Here is a 22,170-nt window from a genome sequence, read left to right on the forward strand (position 1 = left end):
TCTTGGAGACTGGCTGGTGCCAGATGCTTCAGTAGATGAAGCGGATAACCACTGTGTTCAGGTGCGAAATAATTTGTCCGGTTCATTCACAGCCCCTCAGCTTGAGTGCTGTTGGGGCTGTTGTATCCTCCAGCACCACCTGGGTTCTTTCCCTTCCTCAGTACAGTTTTCTGAACAAAGCCGCTTTGTTGTGAGATTGATTCCCGCTCTTCAGCGTGAGTGAATACATCAAACATACTGCAGAAACATTAGCTTTATTTAGTCACTAATTTACAAGTAATAACAGCTTTTGACCCCAGAACAGTTGCATGAAAAACACATGCATAGGATCTCAGCAAGCAGGAGGAGAGGCGTTTGGGTTGGTTTGGTTATTCCGCGGCCCCCCCCAACTAAATGTTGGTTTGAAATACTAAGCTTAAATGTTGCTTATATGGAAAAGAAGTGAATACATTCAAACATTTTAGAATAGCCCAGAAAAATACTCTCTTTATGGGAGAATGAATAAAGTAATACTTGGTAGTCTTAAGTACATGTATAGAATTTCAGAGACACTGAACTGGATTGCAGTTCTAGCATAGTTAACCATTGTGATGGCATGTGACGTTGAAATGTTTGAAAGTCCAGGCAATGTTTAAAAAGTTTGGTTTGGTTTTTTTGACATTGGAAGAAATGGAGTTCTCATGAGCAATGCCTAGTAGTGTGTTTACAGGTAGCTTCCAAAAATGTTTTTGAAAGGATGTTTCAAGAATATTTTGCTCTGCAGTTACTCTTTTTTTCTTTTTTTTTCTTTTTTTTCACATCCTGGTTCATAAGGCCCTATCAACATGGAAGACAATAAGGCACTTTGGAAGAAGTGTTACAAACCCTTTTCGAAGGCTTACATTTTGAGAAGTGCCGGCATGTCTGTGCCATGCAGATAGGCTTTACGGGAAGACGTGCTTTGGTTTAGACAGCTTCTACGTAGTTGGCGGGCAGCATGCCAGTCTTGCCGGTTCTCTGGACAGTCCCATACATCCAGCCTTCATCAATTGCTTGTACGTTTACAATTGTGTCGCCGTCTTTGAAGGAAACCTCATCGGCATCAGCTGCCATATAGTCATACATGGCCCGGTAGGTCTTCTGTTAGTTTTAAGAAAGGGAGGGGCAAAAAAAACCACAAGAGAGACATTTATACCCCTGCTGTCAGCACCGACAGCCATAGCTGCTGGTGAGAATCAAAATGCAAGAGCAGGCTCAGGGCAAGTTATGTTTTGACTCATTTCTGTACTCTACAAGTACCACCGGTGGCAGTATCTGGCTGCTCTTTTAAATCTGGTTTCAGATCACAAACTGTTTCTTCTCAATAACTAAGTCCCTTAGTTACCCAAGTACTACAGTACCTTAGGTTAGGTAGTAAAACCTGAGTGTTTTACTGACACTGAAGCTGAAAGTTTTCAGAGTGAATTTGAGCAGTATCAGCTCGAGGTAGCTCCAGCTGTAACTTTAAGGTATTGCCCCTCAGCAGATCTTGTGGGGAAGTCATGCCATACCCATTGTCATGAACCTACTCTAAGACTCAGTCTCAGGAGTAGGAAGAAGTGTTAATTTAAAGTTTCTAAGAACAGGTGAGGGTCTGTCCCACTTCAGCAAGTCTGTTAGACCTTCACCTGGCCTTGTACCACCCTTCAGCCCAGTGGGCAGGCATGTTACCAACTCAATCCCGCATTAACATCCGCTGGAGCATGCACCATCAGCTGTTGGAGACCTCCAGGGCTGTGCACCTTTGGTAGGCAGTCAGATTAACTCCTGCAGCAAGCTTGGGATTGTGTGTCTTAATACAACTGACCAATGTTACTTACACCAGCAGTAGACGGGTGCGAAGGAACCGATGATACTGTTGTTTGCTGGGTGGCGACTGATGATGACCGTTGTTGTGGTAACTCTATGGTTTTAGCATGTTTGTAGCCCACTACAAAAGGAAAATGTATTTTGTATTGTTTATTACAGAATTCGCAATAGGGTTAGTATTTATTATATATTAATATATATTATAGTTTATTCTCTGAATAAAGATCATGGGATAGGTCAGTAGGTGGGTCAAATCTATCTTTTACCTACTGAAATACAACTTTACATCTGTTTGTTGGTTATGTCCATAACTCAACATTTTGCAGGTGTACTTCAGTGCTTTCTCCTGGTGAAAGGAACTACTGAACATGAGCCCATGACCAGTACTGCCCTGCCAGCTCGTCTGGATACCAATTGTCCTCATACATGAATAAATGGCATTTTTGTTCTCGTACCTGTTGCACTTGTGGCAAAGAAGCCCTCGTTGCTGTAGTAGGACAAATGTTGATCCACGCCGTCCGAGGGTTCGGATTTTTCATCGCCACCGCTGAGGCTCAAGGCACTGGCAGAGCGGGAGTGCTCCCGGCTGCGGCGCTGGGCTTGGACTGCAAGGAGAAAGCAGTAGGAACCAATTCTTGTCTTTGTTTTGTATGGAGATGCACACATAAAAATACATGTGTATATACATGTATATGCACACACATATAGGTTACTTTGCATATATACACACATACATAGGTGTGTGTGCACATAGATATTCTGTAAAAATACCCAAAGCTTTCTACCATTGTTATCAAACCCATAGAAGTCGTGCTTATATTGAGTAGAAAACTGACAGAGGCAGAATTGGTTACTGTATTTTACAAAGTTTATGGAAAAAAGCGTGTGAATTAATCACAGTCTATTTCTATGGTTACTCAATGGTATTTGCCAGTGCTTTTAAAAAGTATTCTATGGACACCATGCTGAAGTTCTACTCAAAAAGGCACAGTTGTTATGTCCCTGTTATCTTTAATATTCAGAGGGGTTTTTTTTTTTTCTTTCTCTAGCCTCCTTCCCTTTAGTCCTAGCTGCTTCCAAAATTTTTATTCCAATTATCCCATGCTTTCCTTCATCAGCTGACACAGATCTGAGCCATGCTTGAGACTGTGGTTTCTATCATTCAGGATGCATCTCTTTTCAAACAATTAGCAAGAAAGGAGTTTAAAAAGAAAAAAAAAGGTAACTGAGGAACAGTATTTTTAGAGTTATTTTAAAAGGAAGCACATTACAGGTAAGCAACCATCTCATGCTCCCTGTGGATCGTATAAACAATCCTCTTTGTGCCTGTGTTAGATCACTTTTTTGGGAAACAGCTATATTAAACATCTAGCTGCATTTATGTCGCTAACAAATAGCTATGCTGGTGAGGAGGAGCTACAGACAATTTCTCTAGTTACCATTAATTCTCACAAGAACTGTGTCCCTGTGTAACTTGAAATCTCGGCTCTGCTTAACACGGTGCCTGAAGTCAGCACGTAAGACTACACTTGCGTTCTTGCATAGGTAGAGCACTAAGCTGTACTTTAGTATCCCCAAGCTGTTGGTTTTACCGTTTGGATTTGCACAAGTATAAAACCTATTTTGCACAAACAGTACAGACTATGGAACAAACCAGAGATCATGTGTATGCTTCTGGACTGAATATTGTCTTCTGCTGGGTCGTAGTCAAAGACTGACCCGGGGTTAGTGCGCCACACACGAAGACCTGTAAGAGAAATGGCATTTTCTGAGGAGAAGCTGTAGCACAACCAACTTTTAGAGAGCTTGAGCAGCACGTGCCTGTCCTGAATAGGAGTAAAAGCCTATCAGAAAAGGGCAAGCACTATTTCATGAATTTGTGTTTCTCAAATCTATAGCAGAGATTAGGCGCTTTTTTTTTTTTTAATTAAATCTACATCAAGTGAGCTAAGGTATTTCTCTAGTATGCATAGAGACGAAGTTAAAAATATAAGTAAGAAATGCAAATCTAGCATTACATTATAAAGTTGAGCAGAATGGGACAGGCAGACCACAGATGATTTACAGCCGCTATAAGAGAATATTTTCAAAATGGACTTTGACAAAAACCATCACCTCCAAGTAATGATAAATTTGGATTGATATGGCTGAGCTTAAATAAAACAACTCATCTAGGTCAGCTTGCATTTTCTGTAAATGAAGTACTCAGGTTGTTATAAAACCTAGGTTCTGCTTACCTGTGAGATTCTCTTGATCCTGGTCCACGCGCTTTCGCTCCATTTCTACTACTCGCCTTTGAATGCCCCTATAGCTAATGTCACTGAAGTCCTGCATGTTCTTTTTCACGCGTTCTGTAATGGGGTCCGTAACCACAGGTGTGAAACTACCTTTGTTTTTCTCAAAATCTTCATGGTATTTCACCTGCAATTTAAAAAGAAATGTCTGTTCTCTGTAGCTCAGACGAATAATTTTTATTCCTGCTTACCTCAGGTGAATTTCTAGTAGAGAGGTGCACTGCTGCTCTGAACTTTTGCTTTCTCCAATCCAAGGAACAATGAGAGAGCCTAATCCCAAACATGCCTTTCCCGCAGTCACTCTTGCCTTCGGCATTTAAGAATTTGGGTAACCAAACTTGGTATACGTACATTGTCCTTGAGCTGCCAACCCCAGAATGTCTCAGAAACAAGGTTATGTTTTTATTTAAATCACTTGCCAAGTTAAAAATACATCTATAAATGCTCTTACTGTAGAGATGTGCTTCTGGGTCTCTCGTACACGCCGCATTTCAGGTGTATCCAGTACATACGCAGCTTTGCCTTGTACTTGTTTTCGGAAACTATCTGAATAAAGAACCTGCCAGATGAGAAAAAGGAAGTGAGCACAGGGCACAAAACTACTTCTGCATCATGAGGAATGAGCTGTACTGAAGCAACCTGGCAAAGAAGGGCGGGGGGAAGCAGCAGGAGCTGTGTCGGTGAATAACATTAGAATGCAAAGCAAAATTCTTTTTCATAATTTGATGAGTCATGGACAGCTCTGCACTTAATCCCAAACGTTTCTTTTCTTAAATAGAAGTTCCTTATCTTTTTTAACCTTGGAACAACAGGTAGAGGTAATGCAGTAATAATGTTCTAGATAATACTTTCATATAGTTGACAGGCACCTCACTGACTTTAGTGAAGTTATCAGTGGGAAACAGACAACATAATTAGACCTTTATTTTTCATTGAAACACTACAATTTTTGCTGGGTTTGTAGGGTTTCTTTTTTGAGTGATAACACTTGCATCATGCTTCTGTAAACACTTGTTTGTGGATATTGCATTACTGGATTTATCAAGCAAGCCGTGACAACATTCAAGGCCAGGCTGGATGGGGCTGTGAGCTACCTGATCAAGTCGAAGATGTCCCTGCTCGTTGCAGGGGGGTGGGACTAGGTGACCTCTAAAGGTCCCCTCCAACCCAAACCATTCTATGATTCTATGATCTGTTATGTATATAAACATTTACAGGGTGGGGTATGTCAGGATTTACCTCTGGAGTAACAGGTTAGCAAAGAAGGGCCGAAAGAAGGCCATTTCCAGATTTGTCATGTTTTTATATAGAATGTCAGAAATCTAACATAAAAAATACTGTTACTGAAGAACGTTCATTTTATATGTCATACAGTATAAGACGAGTAAAAACAGAAGATCTCTGCAAGAGACTTGAAGGCAACATATGTTATCTGAAATTCAACTGTTTAAAAAAAAAAAACCCAACCTAAAGCAGTTAATCATACAGAAAGAAATACTCAATTGCAGCAGAAAATAAAAAGCAAGTATCAAAGGATTTGATTTTAGTATGGTTACTTCATACTTCCAAACTAGGTAGCTAGGTAGTTATGTTAACATCTGCACTGTTAATTTGAGTAAGGATTTCAGGGATTGAAATGTTACTTTTTAATGTATTTTCATTTCTTGGCTGAATAGAACATACCGAGCTGATGTTTTCTTGATTGCGTTTAGCTCTCTCCATCTCTGGAGTCATTGGTGTTGGAGTTCCTTTTGCCAGATGTTCCTTGTACAAAACCTACAGTGTACAAAAAGGTGTCCACAAATCAGACTTGGAATAATTCACAGCTCATTCTGTAAATGGTGTTATTGTTTAAGCATACTCATCACTGCAGGGGTAGAAAAGATCTTGGGAAATAAAGCATCTAAGAAGTTATTTGCTAGAGCAAAAGGTAAAAATCAAAGGGAAAAATAGGCAAAAGTAAGGAAAACTGAGAAAATAAGGCTAAATTAGAAGTGGAGTTTTTGTTCAGAATGGTTATTTTTAATATAAGGTGGTTGTCTTTCTTCTTTCAGTACCGAGCTAATCTGTTCTTGATTGCGTTTGACTCTCTCCATCTCTGGAGTGACCGGTGTGGGAGTTGCCTTCCCTAAGCCTTCTTTGTATACAACCTACAGATCACAAAGTAACTCAGAGTCACAAATGTACAAATTAAAAACTGTAATGTTACTGGTTTTAGAGGAAACACCATCCATTATGAAAGGAAAAAAAAAAGGGTCAGAGGAAAAATAGTATTAAAAAGTTAATTGACAAAAAATGTTTTAACTACTGTAATTTTAAGAGATGACTTTCTAAGTTTGAGGGGAAAAAATTAGAGGGTTAAATAAAACCAGGCAGACTTAAGTTATTAAAAAAAAAGTGCTCTCTCATATCCCCTTTACTTCTTCCAGACAATACCGAGCTAATGTGTTCTTGATTGCGTTTGACTCTCTCCATCTCTGGAGTGATAGGTGTGGGGGTTGCTCGCCCCAAGTTTTCTTTGTACAACACCTGTGGGATACAGAAGATGTATCCGGTATCTTAAAACTCCCCCAAAATCAAAAGGCTTTGAACACAAATTATTACTTTGTTATCAAATTTCAAAAAAAGTCACGACTGATTATGATATGCAGCACTGCACAAAAGCCAAACATCTACTCCTTGTAAGGAAGGGTAAGAAAAATAAACTGTAAAAGAAAAGCTTGTTATTTTTCTGGTTAACAAAGAAGGGCTCTATCCAGCTACAACTGTGACAATGGCTCCATTGGCTCGGGGAAGCTGCCTGTGGCCCTAGAGAACTATTTAAAAAATGTTTTATCTGCTGTTTTATCTGTATTTGAAGCAATTCATGACCTTTTTGGGAGGGAGGGGGGAGTTTTGTTGCCACACTGACATTGGGCAGCCAAATAAAGGGTGTCGAGGATGGGTGTCTGGTATCACTGCACCATTACACCTCCACATCTCCCCAGCCCATGAGGCCACCACCTAAAAGCTATCGCTGATAGGCCACCCAGGACAGGGACAGTCTCGTTCCTTTTGTGTCATTCTCTTTAAGGTGTCCTAAGTCACCTCTCACAGCAATTCAGTCTCACGTGGGTCAGAGAGGTGGGATTTTTGGGGGGTGGGATGGTTGGGTTTCTTGTTTGTTTGTTTTTCACTGAAGTCAAATACCCCTGAAAAGCCAATGAAAGCTTAAACACTAAGCATAGAGAGATAAACCTGAATATCTTCACCAAAGGATGCTAAGCTCTTAATATTGTCTGGATAGAGCCCACAGGTACACAAACTGAGTTTTACAAAAGGCCTAAATTTCTGGATCAAACTGTTAACACTAAAGTAATTTTATTTTAGAAGAGGAGCGATTAATTTGCAGAAACAAATATATCTATTTTTTAAATTAAAATCAACTTTCAGTAGGTAGTTAGAATGTTACTTTATTAAGATATAAGCACAAAGGAAAAAAGAAATATATCTATTTTAAGGTACCGAGCTAATGATTTCTTGATTGCGTTTGACTCTCTCCATCTCTGGAGTGATTGGTGTTGGGGTCACTTTCCCCACATTTTCTTTGTACAAAACCTACAGGATACAAGGGAGTATCCAAATATCATTAAAAAGGCACCACCACCAAAAAAAAACCCAAACCCAAACCAAACCAGCATAGCATATAGCTTTTGAATCATTACACTTAGAAAGGGTTAGATTTGGGGCACAACGCTGTTCCCAAAAGAAGCAACAGGAGCTTTGCCATTAATCTACTAGGATGCAGAAATGGACCCTGTATGGAATCAGCTCTGCATGAAAGCACGCTTGTAGTAAGAAAGGGTTAAAAAAATTGCAGAGAAACAATATCCATCCAAAAAAAGGTCAAACCCAGTTGTAGTAAAATCCCACTTCAGACAGCGTTAAATAGAAGATATTACGATTTGTTTGTAAGCACAGAAGGTAGGAGGTTTATGCTACATGGCAGATTCATTTTATGAAGTTAGAAAGCACAGATTACTGAACTGCAACAGTTACATTAAACACTTCATTCAGATCTTTAGGAACTGGTTTCCTGTTAAAAATACCGAGCTAATGATTTCTTGATTGCGTTTGACTCTTTCCATCTCAGGAGTGACAGGTGTTGGGGTTGCTTTCCCTACATTTTCTTTATACAAAACCTATGAGACATAAGAAAGAAGCCAAAGAAAGCAACAATAAATAAAAAGCTATCCGCAGACAAACTTAAAGCCTAAGGCATTTTTTTCTTGTATTTATCTTCTCAGGGCCTAGATATTATATATATATTTAAAGAAGTTACTTAATATTTTACTAGAGAAGTAGGGTTTGGCATACTAGCTTTTTAACTACAGGATCACTCGTAATAAATAGTGTAAGTACTACATAAACGAGACCACAAAAATACCATATTGAGGGGCTGAGGATGTTATCAATATGTAAATTATAATTTTTTTAAAAAAGAATGTCAGCATTGCAGAGAAAACAAGTGGAGTTTGTTAAGTGTTTTTAGGATTAGAATAGGACATCAAAATCACTCTCAAAAAAACAATAAAAACTGTAACAAGTTAAAGTCACCACCATAAACCACAGTAAGACATGAGTAAGAAGTAATCACTTATGTAAGCTGCTTTAGAGCTAGGGTTGGCATTATTTTGGAATAAGTGTTACAACGTCCATTTATTAAAACTGTTAAAATGTTCTTTTAAATAGAGTTAAAGGGAACTTTTTTTCTTAGCAAAGTACCGAGCTACAGATTTCTTGATTGCGTTTGACCCTCTCCATCTCTGGAGTGATAGGAGTGGGGGTTCCAGTCCCCACGCTCTCTTTGTACAACACCTGTGTAGTAACAAGAAGCATCCAAAAACATAATCACAACTCAATAATAATTACATCCAACATGAAGTCAAACATTTGAGTCTGCTGGAGCTCAGTCTGCTCTAACGCGCCCTAAAAACTACCCCTGGAAGCAATGAAGACTGGATCGCACCCGTGAGGGTCTGAAGGTGAAGAGGTCTATGGTTTTATCTTAGCAGCTGTCACAAATCCTACACAGAAGCCTCTTTCTTACATCAAATACATTTTCATGGCGGAGGAGAGCTTTTAGACTACCACTGAAGCCTGCTAGAAAGTCAGACCCTCCCTCTTCTATGATGACAGGAAGTTAAAACAGGAAACCGATAGGATTTTAAAAAAAAGCACATCTAAAAGAAAAAGGAAGTTGGAACAGGGAGAAAAATGGTTAAAAATATTTAGGATAATGTAAATAATTACATATATGAAGAAGTGTTAGGTGAGTAACACTGGAAAATATAGTACAGTGAAGAAGAAGGGATGTTTTTGTAAGTTGATTACATGGAAGTAAGGAGTGAAATTGTCCATTTTTAATAAAGGTTAAAAAGTTCCGTTTAAGTGGAGTTAAAGGGAATACTTTTCCTCCACAAAATACCGAGCTAATGTGTTCTTGATTGCGTTTGACTCTCTCAAGCTCAGGAGTGACAGGTATTGGGGTTCCTGTCCCCAGATCCTCTTTGTACAACACCTGTGGGGTAACATGGCTATATTAAAAAAAGAAAAAGGAACAAGCAAACAACAGTAACACGCAGCTTGCTGAGAAAAGAGACTGAATGTTTTTCAAAGTCGCTTCGAGCTAAAGCTTGAATAAAAGGGAAAAATTAAAACGCTCCTCAGAACTATACAGCTAAACACTAATACTCTGCAATGCCTTTTGGCAGAAAGCTAGAATACCTTCTCTATTCGCTTCTCAGGAGCTATATAGAAAAACTGTCTGTGCAACAGTAGACCATTAAAGGCTTCCTAAAGGCAGAAAGTATCAAATACAACACAAAAGGAACAAAGAAATCAACTCTGTTTCATTTACCCATTCCATAAACATCACAGCAGGTTACACTGGCATGTATTAGAGCACTGTTATACTGAGGTCATTTCCACAGATTTGTATCAGGCACTGAATAGTTTAGTTCGCATATATAAAGTAAGTAAAATCAGGAAAAAAAAAAAAACCACCACACAAAACAAAACTAAGGATTGTCGTGACTAGGAAAAGGAAAACAGGGTGTTTTTTAAGAGCAAAAAAATTAAAAAGATAAACAGATTCAAAAGAAAGGTGGAATTAAAAGTTGTTATTATTAAGATGATGCAATAAAAAAAGAGGAACAAGAATGATGTAAGTAACGATTATGGAGGAAAAAAATTTCAAAGGGACCAGGATATTATTTTTTGTGTAAGTTGATTATAGGGGAACAAGAATATTTTTTTGTGTGTTAAAAGTATTTTAAAAGAGATTAAAAGGGAATTTTCTGCTTTTCAAATTAAAAAATACCGAGCTAAAGTTTTCTTGATTGCGTTTAACTCTTTCAATCTCAGGAGTGACAGGTGTAGGGGTTCCTGTCCCCAGATCCTCTTTGTACAACACCTGTGGGGTAACATGGCTATATTAAAAAAAGAAAAAGGAACAAGCAAACAACAGTAACACTCTGCTGAGAGAACATGCAGAACATGAGAGAGGTTTTTCTGAGATGCCCTGAATAAACACAGGGATTAAAAAAATCCATAAAAATAAAAAAACAGTTTAAAACTCTGAAGATAGAGTTAAACACTAATACACCGGTATGACTTCTACCAGAATGCTAGAATACCTTCCTGACTTGCTTAAGTGCTTCTCAAGGTGAACATTTAAAACTGGTGAGTATTTAGAAGATTAAAGTCTTATATAAATTATAATGAAGTATATTATTGTCTTTTCACCAGCAGTGAGGTAAGTTTTTCCTGACCGTACTTGAGTCATTGGAGGACCAGGTCCTAACGCGCCTTCCTAGAAGTTTTTCTGTATACACACACCTCAACGAAGAGTCATCCATTCCCTGAGTGAAACACTACTTACTGTTCAGAGTTTATCATCAAAGAATCTAGCTTGCTTATTACAGGAAGGACACAGAGACATGATCATAATAAAGGCATATATATGAAAATGGTACCTGAGAAATTATAATTGCTAGTGCTCTCCTATCTTACGTGACACTTTCCTCACCCCGAGAAACATCCTAATGCTACTAATATTTTTTTACCCTGCAAACCTGTGCTACCAACATATCTAGAGCAGTTTACACCAGCTGGAGATTTGGGCCACTGTCTCTGTACAACAATATTAAAGACTTCCTAAAGGAAGAAGGCATCAAATACAATGCAGAAGGAATAAAGAAATCAATTCTGTTTCATTTACCCGTTCCATAAACATCACAGCAGGTTACGCTGGCATGTATCAGAGCACTGTTATACTGAGGTCATTTCCACAGATTTGTATCAGGCAATAAATAGTTTAGTTTTTATATGCGGTAAAACCAGGAAAAAACCCAACAACCAAGGATTGAAGTGATTAACAAAAGGAAAAGCAGATATTAAAGAAGAAAAAAATATGTTCAGAGTCAAAAGAAAGATGGAAACAAGGAATCAAAAAGTTATCATTAGTAAGATGATCTAATCAAAACAAAGTAAGTAACAATCATGGAGGAAAGAAGTCAAAACGTGGGGAACAGGATATTCTTTTTTGTGTAACTTGATTACAGGGAAATACAAGAGTATTTTTGGGGTGTTAAAATTATTTTAAAATGGATTAAAAGGGAAACTGCTGCTTTTCAAATTAAAAAAATACCGAGCTAAAGTTTTCTTGATTGCGTTTGACTCTTTCAATCTCAGGAGTGACAGGTGTAGGGGTTCCTGTCCCCAGATCCTCTTTGTATAACACCTGTATGGCAACATGGGAGTTTAAAAAAAGTTAAGAACAAAAAAATACCTGCATTTGATGGAGCTAACACATATAATTTTTATGCCCACTAAATATAATAGAAAGCAGGAAAAATTAGGAAGTATAAAACAGTTAACAATTGTGATAAATTCAGAGGAAGTCTGATAGCTAGAAATACTGCATTCTAATTCTTAGATATGTTTCAACAGAATAATAAAGCATTAGAGGAATGGAATTAAGCAAATAAAAAAAACCAGTGTTTTTCAAAAATGCAAAATACCTTAAGCTTCACAAAAAAAAGCTTTAAAAATTAAAGGACATGAAGCATCAAGTGTTAGGATTATAAAAAAAAACTTTTAAAAAATAAGTACATAAAATGTAACTAACAATGACTAAAAAATTTAATAGCAGAAAGGGAATGTTTCTATGTTTATAAGTTAATTAAAGAGAGTAGAAAATTTACAGGTGTTAAGTAGTTATAGGGAACTTTTCTTCTCAAATGACAAAAAAAATACCGAGCTAAAGTTTTCTTGATTGCGTTTGACCCTCTCCATCTCAGGAGTTACAGGTACTGGGGTTCCAATCCCCAGCCCCTCTTTGTAAAACACCTGTGTGGCAACAGGGAAGTATTAACAAAAAAAAAAAAAAAAAAAAGGAAAGGAAAGGAAAGAAGAGGACGGGGAGGAGAGAGAGAAGACAAGTAATTTAATATAGTGAAACTTCAAAGTATGAAAAACAGAGTTTTGTCAGCTCAAAGGCTAGCAAAAAAAAGTCAATGACAATAATCAGCTAATATTACTACGAGGTTTGTTGTCATCTCACCTGGGTGCACACAAATAATGCCAGCAAGAACTGCCGGAGTGTTTTGTGCAAAGCATAGCTTGAGCCAAGTTACCTGAAAACTCTTTTGCAAAGGAGCTTCCTTACTCAAACAAAAGATCTCGCATGAGCAGCTTTGCCTCTAAGATTTCTAAATAGGCTCACCAGCATAAAAGAGAGCTCCGATGACCTCAGAGACAATTAAATGTAGCAAAACATTTAACAGTGGCTTCTCTGAACTGTCCTATTAATCTCAAGTCAGGACTGAATTTCATATCTGTCATGTCTGACTTGGGTCAGAGTGAGTCCAAATTAGTCATAAGCTGCTCTAATTAAAACAGAAATACAGAACAAAATTATGACAAAATGGTCATTTGACTGGAATGTGTTAGGAGTAGAAACAATGTGGATAGAAATTCATTACTACAGTAATTTTTCCTTATATATGCAATTTTCATCATTTTTTCATATCGCAGTGATATGGGGATGCCTCCCGGGTTTTATTACAAAGACCTGTAGGATATAAGAAAGCACCCAACACAGCAAAAACAGGAAAAGAGACAGCACACGCTAGTTGCATTAGATCGCTTTGCTTCAGGAAGTGTTAAGAGTTCATTTTTCATTTGCAGTGCAACCAGTGTGGTGAGTCTGAAGACCGTTAGAAGGATCGACTTTGTTATTGAGGAGGAGAGTGACATCACTCAGACTACTACTATTTCACTGGGAAGAAAAATAAGGTACTGCTTAACTGCTTTAAGTAAATGAGGTTAAAATCTCACAGCTAGAACAATTTCATGACAATTAAGTTAGACCGAGTGAAAAATTAAAATATAAGGATACTGATAGGGGTTTAGTGATTTGATTAAGAAAGGGTTGTTCAAAGTTCAACAAAGAATTGAAAGAAAAATTTAATATGGAGGAGTTAAAGGGATTTGATTTGCATTTGAAATGGTAGGTTTTGTTTTATTTAGCAATACCGAGCTAATGTTCTCTTGATTACGTTTGACTCTCTCCATCTCTGGAGTAACCGGTGTTGGGATGCCAGTCCCTAAGCCCTCTTTGTATAACACCTGTGAGGTACAAGAAAGTTTCCACAAAAAAAGCACTCAACACAGGCAAAACCATTAAATCTGACTATTTTGTGAGTTATGTTTAGCGTTAGGATCACTGTTTAATTAATTTCACACTTGTTCTAGAGGCAAAGATTAAGGAAGAGGCTGATGGCTGATTATTCTGTGAATACATGACTACAGATACTAGAAGATAAAGGGTTAAGATAAAACAAATATGGAGAGAAACACTATGTTAATTTCACAGCTTAATTCCAGTTTTGGTTCTTAAAAGAAATGCATGTAAAGTTGTAAATCGCCAAAAAAAGTTAAAGCACCAACAGGTGGAATATAAATGAGTTAAAAATATTGCCAGGGAGAAGACAGGAGCAGGGTGAGATTCTAAACCATTGAAAAAAAAACACCAGATTATATGTTAGGATGTTATGCAAAAATAAGTTGTTATAATTTTTTTTTTTTAAATACCGAGCTAATGTGTTCTTGATTGCGTTTGACTCTCTCTATTTCTGGAGTGACAGGTGTTGGGATACCTGTCCCTAGGTCCTCTTTGTACAATACCTGCAGAACACAAGCACCCAGCAAGGTGAGATGATCATATTCCTTCCACAACAACTACAGTACATTTGGATAGATAATTTACCTGGTTTATAGGTAAATATAATCTAGGATTATACGTAAATACGAGCACAATTTATTTTACTCAGTGTGCATCTTTGTAAGTACAGTCACTAGCTCAGCAAAGTACTTAATGTCTATGTTGAGGTGCTTGAACACATTGAAGTCAATGGAATACTTCATTATAGTAGGACACAAGTTTAAATACTCTGCTGACTTGGCATGGAAGGTAGGTATGTTTTGCTTTTCATCTTAGTTTAGGAAATGTAATATTATTACTTTTCAGGCAGTCAACATTTCTGGAGCGTTTTTTTTTTTTATGGTGTTAACAAACAGCTGAACCTTTTATAGACATGTTTAATACAAAAATACTTAGTTGTGGGCTCTATTTCATTTTGATCTCTGTGACTATTTGTTTGGAACACCACTATTTTACTTTGTTTTAGGTCTCTAGTAAGAAAAACAATTGAGTTTTTGGTCTCATATTATTAGGTTTAACATAACCTGTAGTTGTTTGATTTAAAAAAATTGCATTTTTCATGAAAGGAGTTGCATAGGAGACGCCTGGGTTGGTTTAAAACCTAACCATGTAGAAATACATTACAAATGCATTCACAGTTCTCTCAACTAGTAAAATACTTGAAACAAAACAAGCTAACAACAAAAAAAATTCACTGCTTGATGTCATTGAAACAGTGAAAAAAACAGAAAAATAAAATCACAGCAAGGGAAAACAAATTACGTAAAAGGTTAGAAAAAAATGAAGACTCATTTGAGAAAAAACAACTCAATTGTGCAAAAGTGAGCTGTAAAACACATTAGTATCATAAACAGCTCAAAAGGGAAACAGTAGTTATAAAATCAGGAGTGGAAAATCGTAAGATACTCATTATATGGGTGTCACTGCTCCTCAGCGTTGTACAGCAAACATCTGAGGTACCAATAACCACAAGACCATATCCTGCCTCAATTCTGTATGCAGGGATCAAAGTAAAGCAGCAGTGGCTCAAAATCAGGAGAGCATGTTGTGGTTATTAAAATCTACACTTAACTAGATACGGGAAGGGCCAGGTACTGTTTCCACTTACAATTGTCACCAGGTTTTGTGACTACAAAAAAGGCTCCAATCATTTTTTCCCACAAAGTTCTGTCCAGCTGATCCATTTTTTTCAGACTAATTGTCAGACATCATCTGGGTATTTTTTGTTTCTAGTTCTGTGTTTAGAAAAGGTCACAGAAGTAATACAGGGAAGTGGCTGATTGTAATGATTACTGCAAAATTCAGATATTTAAACTTCCTGCTGCTGAATATAGGGATTTAAGAGATCTGTTCTCTTTTCAACGAAAAATACCCACGAACACTACCAAAGGTTGGAGCTTGAGCTCTGCATGAATATATAGGTAGATAGAAAACATCGGCCATTACCGAACTGATGTGCTTCTGTGTCTCCTTGACACGCTTCACTTCTGGAAGATCCGGAATTGGAGTTCCTTTTCCAATACTCTCCTTGTACTTAATCTACAAAGGCACAGACATTAGAAAAAAGAAAAAGGATTTACGTTAAAGCACAGCTGACGCATGTATGTGTAACAACTTACATGAATAAAGAAATATAGGTCCTTTACACTTTACAAACTCATTCAAATCTTAGGTACTAAATGTATTCTGATAGAAGAAAATCATCAAGGAACCTCTTAGAGTTATCTAATATATAACTCTGCCACACTTCTACAAAGCACTAACAATAACTCGGCTTAGGGTGAAAAAGCAGAGTCTTGTTTGAGCCAGAATTTTTCAATTGACGCTTAAAATTTGGGTATCTAACGTCTCCCAGGAGCTTAATTTCAGCAAGAACAACCCCCCTGATTTATAACAACTGAACCATTTCAAGGTTTCTTACACAGAGTTCAAAAAAATTGTGATATTAAAAATTTAAAATAATTTCTGAAAATTTTAGCCTAATGGCATTGAAACAGGCACCTAGATTCATATGTGGATACATAAAGAGCATTATCCTGATCTCGCGGAGACTGAAAATTGAAAAGATCTCATTGGCTTCAACATGAGCAGAGAGCTGCTGTTAAAGTATTCCCATCATCTTTACAAGTAATCTGTTACAAGGTAACTTTAGCTGTTGATGAGATGTCACTGTGAATGGCACTTCACTAAAAGGGTTTTCTAAAAACAGGTGTAAATACCTTTCTACCAATGAAAGAAGAATTTTGGATTTGTAAAAATCTATCTTATTCAACAAAGGTGGGAGTCATCATACAACATTTTAACAATTACAGTGCTATTTGCATTTCTACTTTAGCATAACAAAAAGAAAAAGCATTTCACAAGAACATATTTAACATACTATGCATGAAACAAACGGCTGAAATGTTAGTAACTTTTATACTAAAATGATGTCAGCATTCAAAGAAAGCATGAAAAATATTTACTAATTTCAAAAGAAAAGTAATACATACAATTATTCCAATTTTAGAGTGTTAAAATTTTTTATATAATATAAAAGATTTACGCGACATGCTTTAGTAAGGCTTTTGATGCTGTTTGCCCTGGCATCCCCACAGATGAGCTAACACAGCACGGGTTAGATAAGTGCACAGTGAACGGCCGAACGGCCGGGCCCAGAGCATTTTGACCAGTGGCACAAGGGCTGGATGGAGGCAAGCCACCAGCAGTGTTCCCCAGGCCAACTCAATACTGTTTAACATCCTCATTAGTGACCTGGATGCTGGGACAGAGTGCACCCTCACCAAGTTTGCAGATGACACAAAACTGGGAGGATTGGCTGATACACCCAAGGGTTGGGCTGCCATCGAGAGGGACTTGGACAGGCTGGAGGAATGGGCTGAGAGGTATCTCATGAAGTTCAACACAGGGAAATGCAAAGTCCTGCAACAGGGGAGGAATAACCCCAGGCTGGGGTACGTGCTGGGGGCTGTCTGGGAAGCAGCTTTGCAGAGAAGGACCTTGGGGACCTGGTGGACAACGAGCTGACCACGAGCCAGCAACGCACCCTCATGGCAAAGGCCAACAGCATCCTCGGCTGCATTAAGAAGGCCATTGCCAGCAGGTCAAGGGACATGATCCTTCCCTTCTACTCAGCAATGGTGAGGCCACATTTGGAGTTCTGTGTCCAGTTCTGGGTTCCCCAGTACAAGAAAGATACGGACTTACTGGAGCAAGTCCACTGCAGGGCCACAAAGATGAGTAAGAGACAGGAGCATCTTTGATATGAGAAGAGGCTTAGAGAGCTGGGACTCTTCAGCCTGGAGAAGAGTAGGCTCAGGGGGAACTTATCAATGTGTATAAATACCCAGTGAGAAGGAACGAAGAAGAGGGAGCCACTCTTCTCAGTAGTGCTCAATGACAGGACAAGAGGTAATGGGTACAAACTAAAAACCGGAAAATTCAGTCTGAACACAGGAAAACAGTTTTTTACTGTCAGGGTGGTCAGACGCTGTAACAGGTTGCCCAGAGAGGTTGTGGAGTCTTCATCCTTCAAGATGATACTCAAAACTCGACTGGACGTAGTCCTAGGCAACCTGCTCTAGCTGATTCTGCTTGAGCAATGGGGTTGGAGTAGATGATCTCAAGAGGTCCCTTCCAACCTAAATGATTCTTCGATTCTGTGCTAAGTAAACTGTGTTTGGGATGAGACTAAAATGACGGCAAGAGCTTTCATGTTTTAAAAATGGACTGTAAGTAACAGATTGAATGTTAATCATTAGAAAGATTACTGTTTAAGTAACAAGAACAGGCAAAAACTTTTAGAAAGTAACCCTTAGCTGGATGGATTATTGCCAAACCACTGTTAGCAACACTTAAAGAAATAACAGGGAGAAAAAAATATATTCTTTCAAGTTGAGTTAGCACTGATAGAGTATTAAAAATCAATTGTTTTGTACCGAGCTGATTGCATCCTGGGTTCGTTTAACTCTCTGCATCTCAGGTGTCTTTTCAATAGTTGTCCCCGTTCCAATATCTTCTTTATATAAAACCTTAATATTTAGAATTACGACAACAAGGTTAAGCATACAAAACACAACATTATTTCCTCTAGAGAGTGAATACAGGTTCATGACGGTGATTCGTACACAACAGCGCAGGCTGAAAGCCAACTCGGAGGATCATCTCCAGTCACTGCCTTATTGCCTATCTGAAGTCTGTCCTACTACATGAGTGCCATTTGTGCAAAAAAGGGGCCGATCATTTATATTTGTAGTAATGCATTTTAAGTAGAATATCAAAACATTTGTAGGCTAATTTTAGGATTGGAGACCAGTATTTGTTCTAATTTGCTCCTTTTTTCTGATTTGTTTCATTATGTTTTACACAAATGTCTTCCACTTAGTTACTTACTATGCTAATGGTGCTAGCGGCAAAATGATACAGCAGGCTTTAGGCACTTCATGGTAACACATGAAATGTGAAACAAATCAGGCAGACAGTTCACTTTTCACTGAAAGAAGCCAGTTGCAACACAACAAGAATACACTACTTACATGGTAACAGGACAAACAAAAGGTGCATACTAGTAATACCAATTTAAGTACAGGATTGATTGTTTAACTATATCACAGCTATGTATATGTAAAAGAGTGCAGTCAGGGCACGCCACAAAAAAAACAGTAAAGTGGTAGCAAAAACCAGCTAAATCTACTTAGAATAAAATTAGTTTTGTTTGAAAAAGTTCTTATACACATTTAAGCAGATCAAGAACATAAGTACCTGTCAGATAAGAGCCAAAACCAGTTACTTTATTAAACGTATTAAACTGTATTTTTTTGGAATGAGAACTGAAAACAGAAAATAACTATACCGAGCTGAAATTCTTCTGGTTTTCTTTCACACGCAGCATGTCTGGTGTGTCTTGTACAACTGTAACTTTTCCTTTACTGTTCTGTAGGTCCCACTGATACTGAAGCTGTTGAAAAAGTTGAAGTAAAATGTCAAATGTTGACTCTATGCCATAAAAATTTACTCACAGAGTTTTCTTTGAAGATGAGAAAAAAAAATATTTTCAAGTGCACCTTATAAGGAGGTCATTTTAACACCACCATTAGTGATATAAAGGTGTACCACAGTTACAAGCATTCTCATTTAAATTAGCAATAGGAGATCCTTAACTAGATTCATTGAAAAATCTTGAAAGGTGCCAGATTGTATCTAAAACAGTTAAATCTCAACAATGAAAGTTAAAGATTTCAAGTCAGATTGTGGAGTTCTGATTCTGACCATACAGTCTTGCAGGTAGTCCCACCACCACCAACAGCCAACTTCTGTAAGTATAATTCTCTATTACTTGCAAAGGAATTGTCACAGCGCTGCAGCAGAAAGTTTTTTCAAGAAAATTATGATCAAGAATCATTTTGGTTCCCTGTGTAATACTTAAGTGGGCTGCTGCATACATAGTGGACCCTCTGACTGAAGATCCCTGAGAATATAAAGACAGCCTAGTTGGGATTAGTGTGTGATGTTGGGACCTTATTAAATGAAAAAAAGCTGAACATTTTTTATTATTTGACAGTAACAGTGTTTATTATTTATATACATACTGTGCTAAAGTTCTTTTGATTCTCACGGACTCTCTGCATTTCTGGTGTGTCTGCTACAGGCACATAGTATGGCATGGTCCTTTCTGCATCTTCCTTATACTTTTTCTGATAGAAAATACAAAATATATTCCATTAATACAAAAGCAGTAATAAACAATCTGGCATCACTTATTGTTGCATAATGCCCATCTTTATGGAAATGTGAGTACTTCTGTGTCTGTTATAAATTCAGACTATGCTTCTGTGTAAGATTTATTTTAAACATTAGGTTATTAAGGAGTAGGAAAATTAAGCTAAATCTACTTAGAACAAAATTAGCTTTGGTATTGCAAAAGCAATAGAAATTATTGCTTCATTTTATACAGTATTAAAATAAATTAATTTCAATATTGAAATGGAATTTCAGAGTAAGGGATGCCACATCACAGCTCTACAGAAATTTGTTTTTCTGGTTTATCTCCTGAATGTTGTGACAGATAGTTACTTAGGTGCTCCAAATCAGTATCCACTCAAGGTTCCCACATGAACAAGGATTAAATTGCTTCACTCAAGATACCTGGCTCGAAAGGTTCTTGACCTGCTGGGCATGAATAATCTCTGGAGTATCGACAACACTGGTGTAATTGGCTTTCTCCATTTCTGCCAATTGTTTGTATTTGATCTGTTGGGGAAAGTTCACATTTAGGTGCCTTAATCGTATCTTGACGACAATTTTTATTTGGTTTAATCAGAAAAAACTGTTAATAAATTTTCATTTAAAGAAGACATCAGATGTGATATATGAGATATTCACACAGACCTGGCTGGCAATGTCGGTGGCATTCTTTGCTCTCACAAAATCTGGTGTCTCCAAAGCCAGTTCTGTCAGACCTTTTCCTCTGATTTCTAATTCCAAGGCTTTTTTGTACTCTTTCTGCAGATGAAGACAGTAAATAGATACTTTGTCAATGTGAATGCAATACCTTTAGCAACTTCAGGTAGTTTCATGACCACACCACAAAAGAGGAATACTACTAATATAAACTCACAATTAAACAGACAAATTATGTCATTAAAGTGTGTGTACTTTATGACTTAAATCTTGAGAACAAACAGCCCTACTCCAGCAGTAAATGGAGCACACTACAGGCCAGCTGTATTAAGGTCACTCTTTTTTCTCACACCAGTAATCTCAAAGGGTAAGTTAAGTTCCTTTAGGTGATCAGTGATCCGTGCAAAACAATAACTTGTACAGAAGAGAAGCAACAGAGAGCAAGCAGCGTATGAAATGCATGTGGTAGTGAAGAGTGGTCACAGACATTTCACACTGAGCATGTCCAAAAAATGCAAGGTGTCAGGATTCTCTGTGGCATTTTGGGCCCTTTGGAATGAATAGCCTCCCTAAAAACTCAGTGCTGGAGCAGCCACTCTTCCCAAAGAGATCTTCCACTAAGGTCTAAAAAGATTTATTTTGCATAGATTGGTATAATTTATATCTCTCTATGCCAACTCTGCTGAACTTAGCTGAATATGGCTGTAATATTTTGGTAATAAAATATAGGCTCTTTGAATAACTCAAAAACTATGCACTACTAAGTACAAAATGCTGTTGTCAGTAAGGATGTTTATCTTAAGAGTATTTTGTGAAGAAGCAAAATCATAAGTAACACTAAAAAGTTACTTTTTTCAGCTTTCAGCCTGATGATGTTAAGGCGTTTAAAATATGAGCTAATCTTATCCTATGAAAACAATCACTATGAAATATTTATTATACCAGTCCACCACGTAAATCAAGTAGCTGTTAGGTTTGCATCCTGAGTGTCTGCTGGCCACCTCTCTCCATCAAAGTCGGGAAGACTGCCTCGGCCATCAGTCCTGCAGCTGCCAACTGGGCATCAGTCCTGGGCAGGGGGAACTGTTCCTGGGCACGGCTGGTGTTTCTGACTCACCCATCAAGCATAAGGCATTCAACAAGAGCTCTTTGCTGCACAGCACACCTCCCAAAGGAGAAGTATGCCAGTCTGGTTCCCTCATTGTAGTCCCTTTCTGATCTCTCACTTTGCTTCTTGTTTCCTCAGCCTTGGTCCTTAGTTCCTAATCCTTGGTAACCGCTCCTGACCTAAGATGCCTAGTTTACAAAACTGACACCTCTGGTTCCTACACTTAGCCTTGCTGCATCACAATGCTGGTTTAGTCTGTCCCTTGACTGATCTAA

General features: G+C 37.8%; 1 protein-coding gene across 1 annotated transcript in view; it reads right to left on the reverse strand.

Moving 5' to 3' along the window:
• Positions 1 to 244: 244 nt before the first annotated feature.
• Positions 245 to 22,170, reverse strand: part of NEB (nebulin) — a 136,205-nt gene continuing 114,279 nt past the window's right edge. Inside the window, 23 exon segments of the mRNA XM_050900496.1 lie at positions 245 to 1,119; positions 1,839 to 1,948; positions 2,283 to 2,432; positions 3,482 to 3,574; positions 4,065 to 4,248; positions 4,573 to 4,680; positions 5,805 to 5,897; positions 6,179 to 6,271; positions 6,558 to 6,650; positions 7,626 to 7,718; positions 8,210 to 8,302; positions 9,589 to 9,681; positions 10,483 to 10,575; positions 11,812 to 11,904; positions 12,420 to 12,512; positions 13,701 to 13,793; positions 14,259 to 14,351; positions 15,835 to 15,927; positions 18,327 to 18,419; positions 19,241 to 19,345; positions 19,977 to 20,081; positions 20,533 to 20,637; positions 20,776 to 20,889. Of these exon segments, the coding sequence (XP_050756453.1) occupies positions 946 to 1,119; positions 1,839 to 1,948; positions 2,283 to 2,432; positions 3,482 to 3,574; positions 4,065 to 4,248; positions 4,573 to 4,680; positions 5,805 to 5,897; positions 6,179 to 6,271; positions 6,558 to 6,650; positions 7,626 to 7,718; positions 8,210 to 8,302; positions 9,589 to 9,681; positions 10,483 to 10,575; positions 11,812 to 11,904; positions 12,420 to 12,512; positions 13,701 to 13,793; positions 14,259 to 14,351; positions 15,835 to 15,927; positions 18,327 to 18,419; positions 19,241 to 19,345; positions 19,977 to 20,081; positions 20,533 to 20,637; positions 20,776 to 20,889 (2,457 nt within the window). The 3' untranslated portion in view covers positions 245 to 945.

The sequence above is a fragment of the Gymnogyps californianus genome, chromosome 7 (genome assembly GCF_018139145.2).
Source record: "Gymnogyps californianus isolate 813 chromosome 7, ASM1813914v2, whole genome shotgun sequence".
Lineage (NCBI taxonomy): Eukaryota > Metazoa > Chordata > Aves > Accipitriformes > Cathartidae > Gymnogyps > Gymnogyps californianus.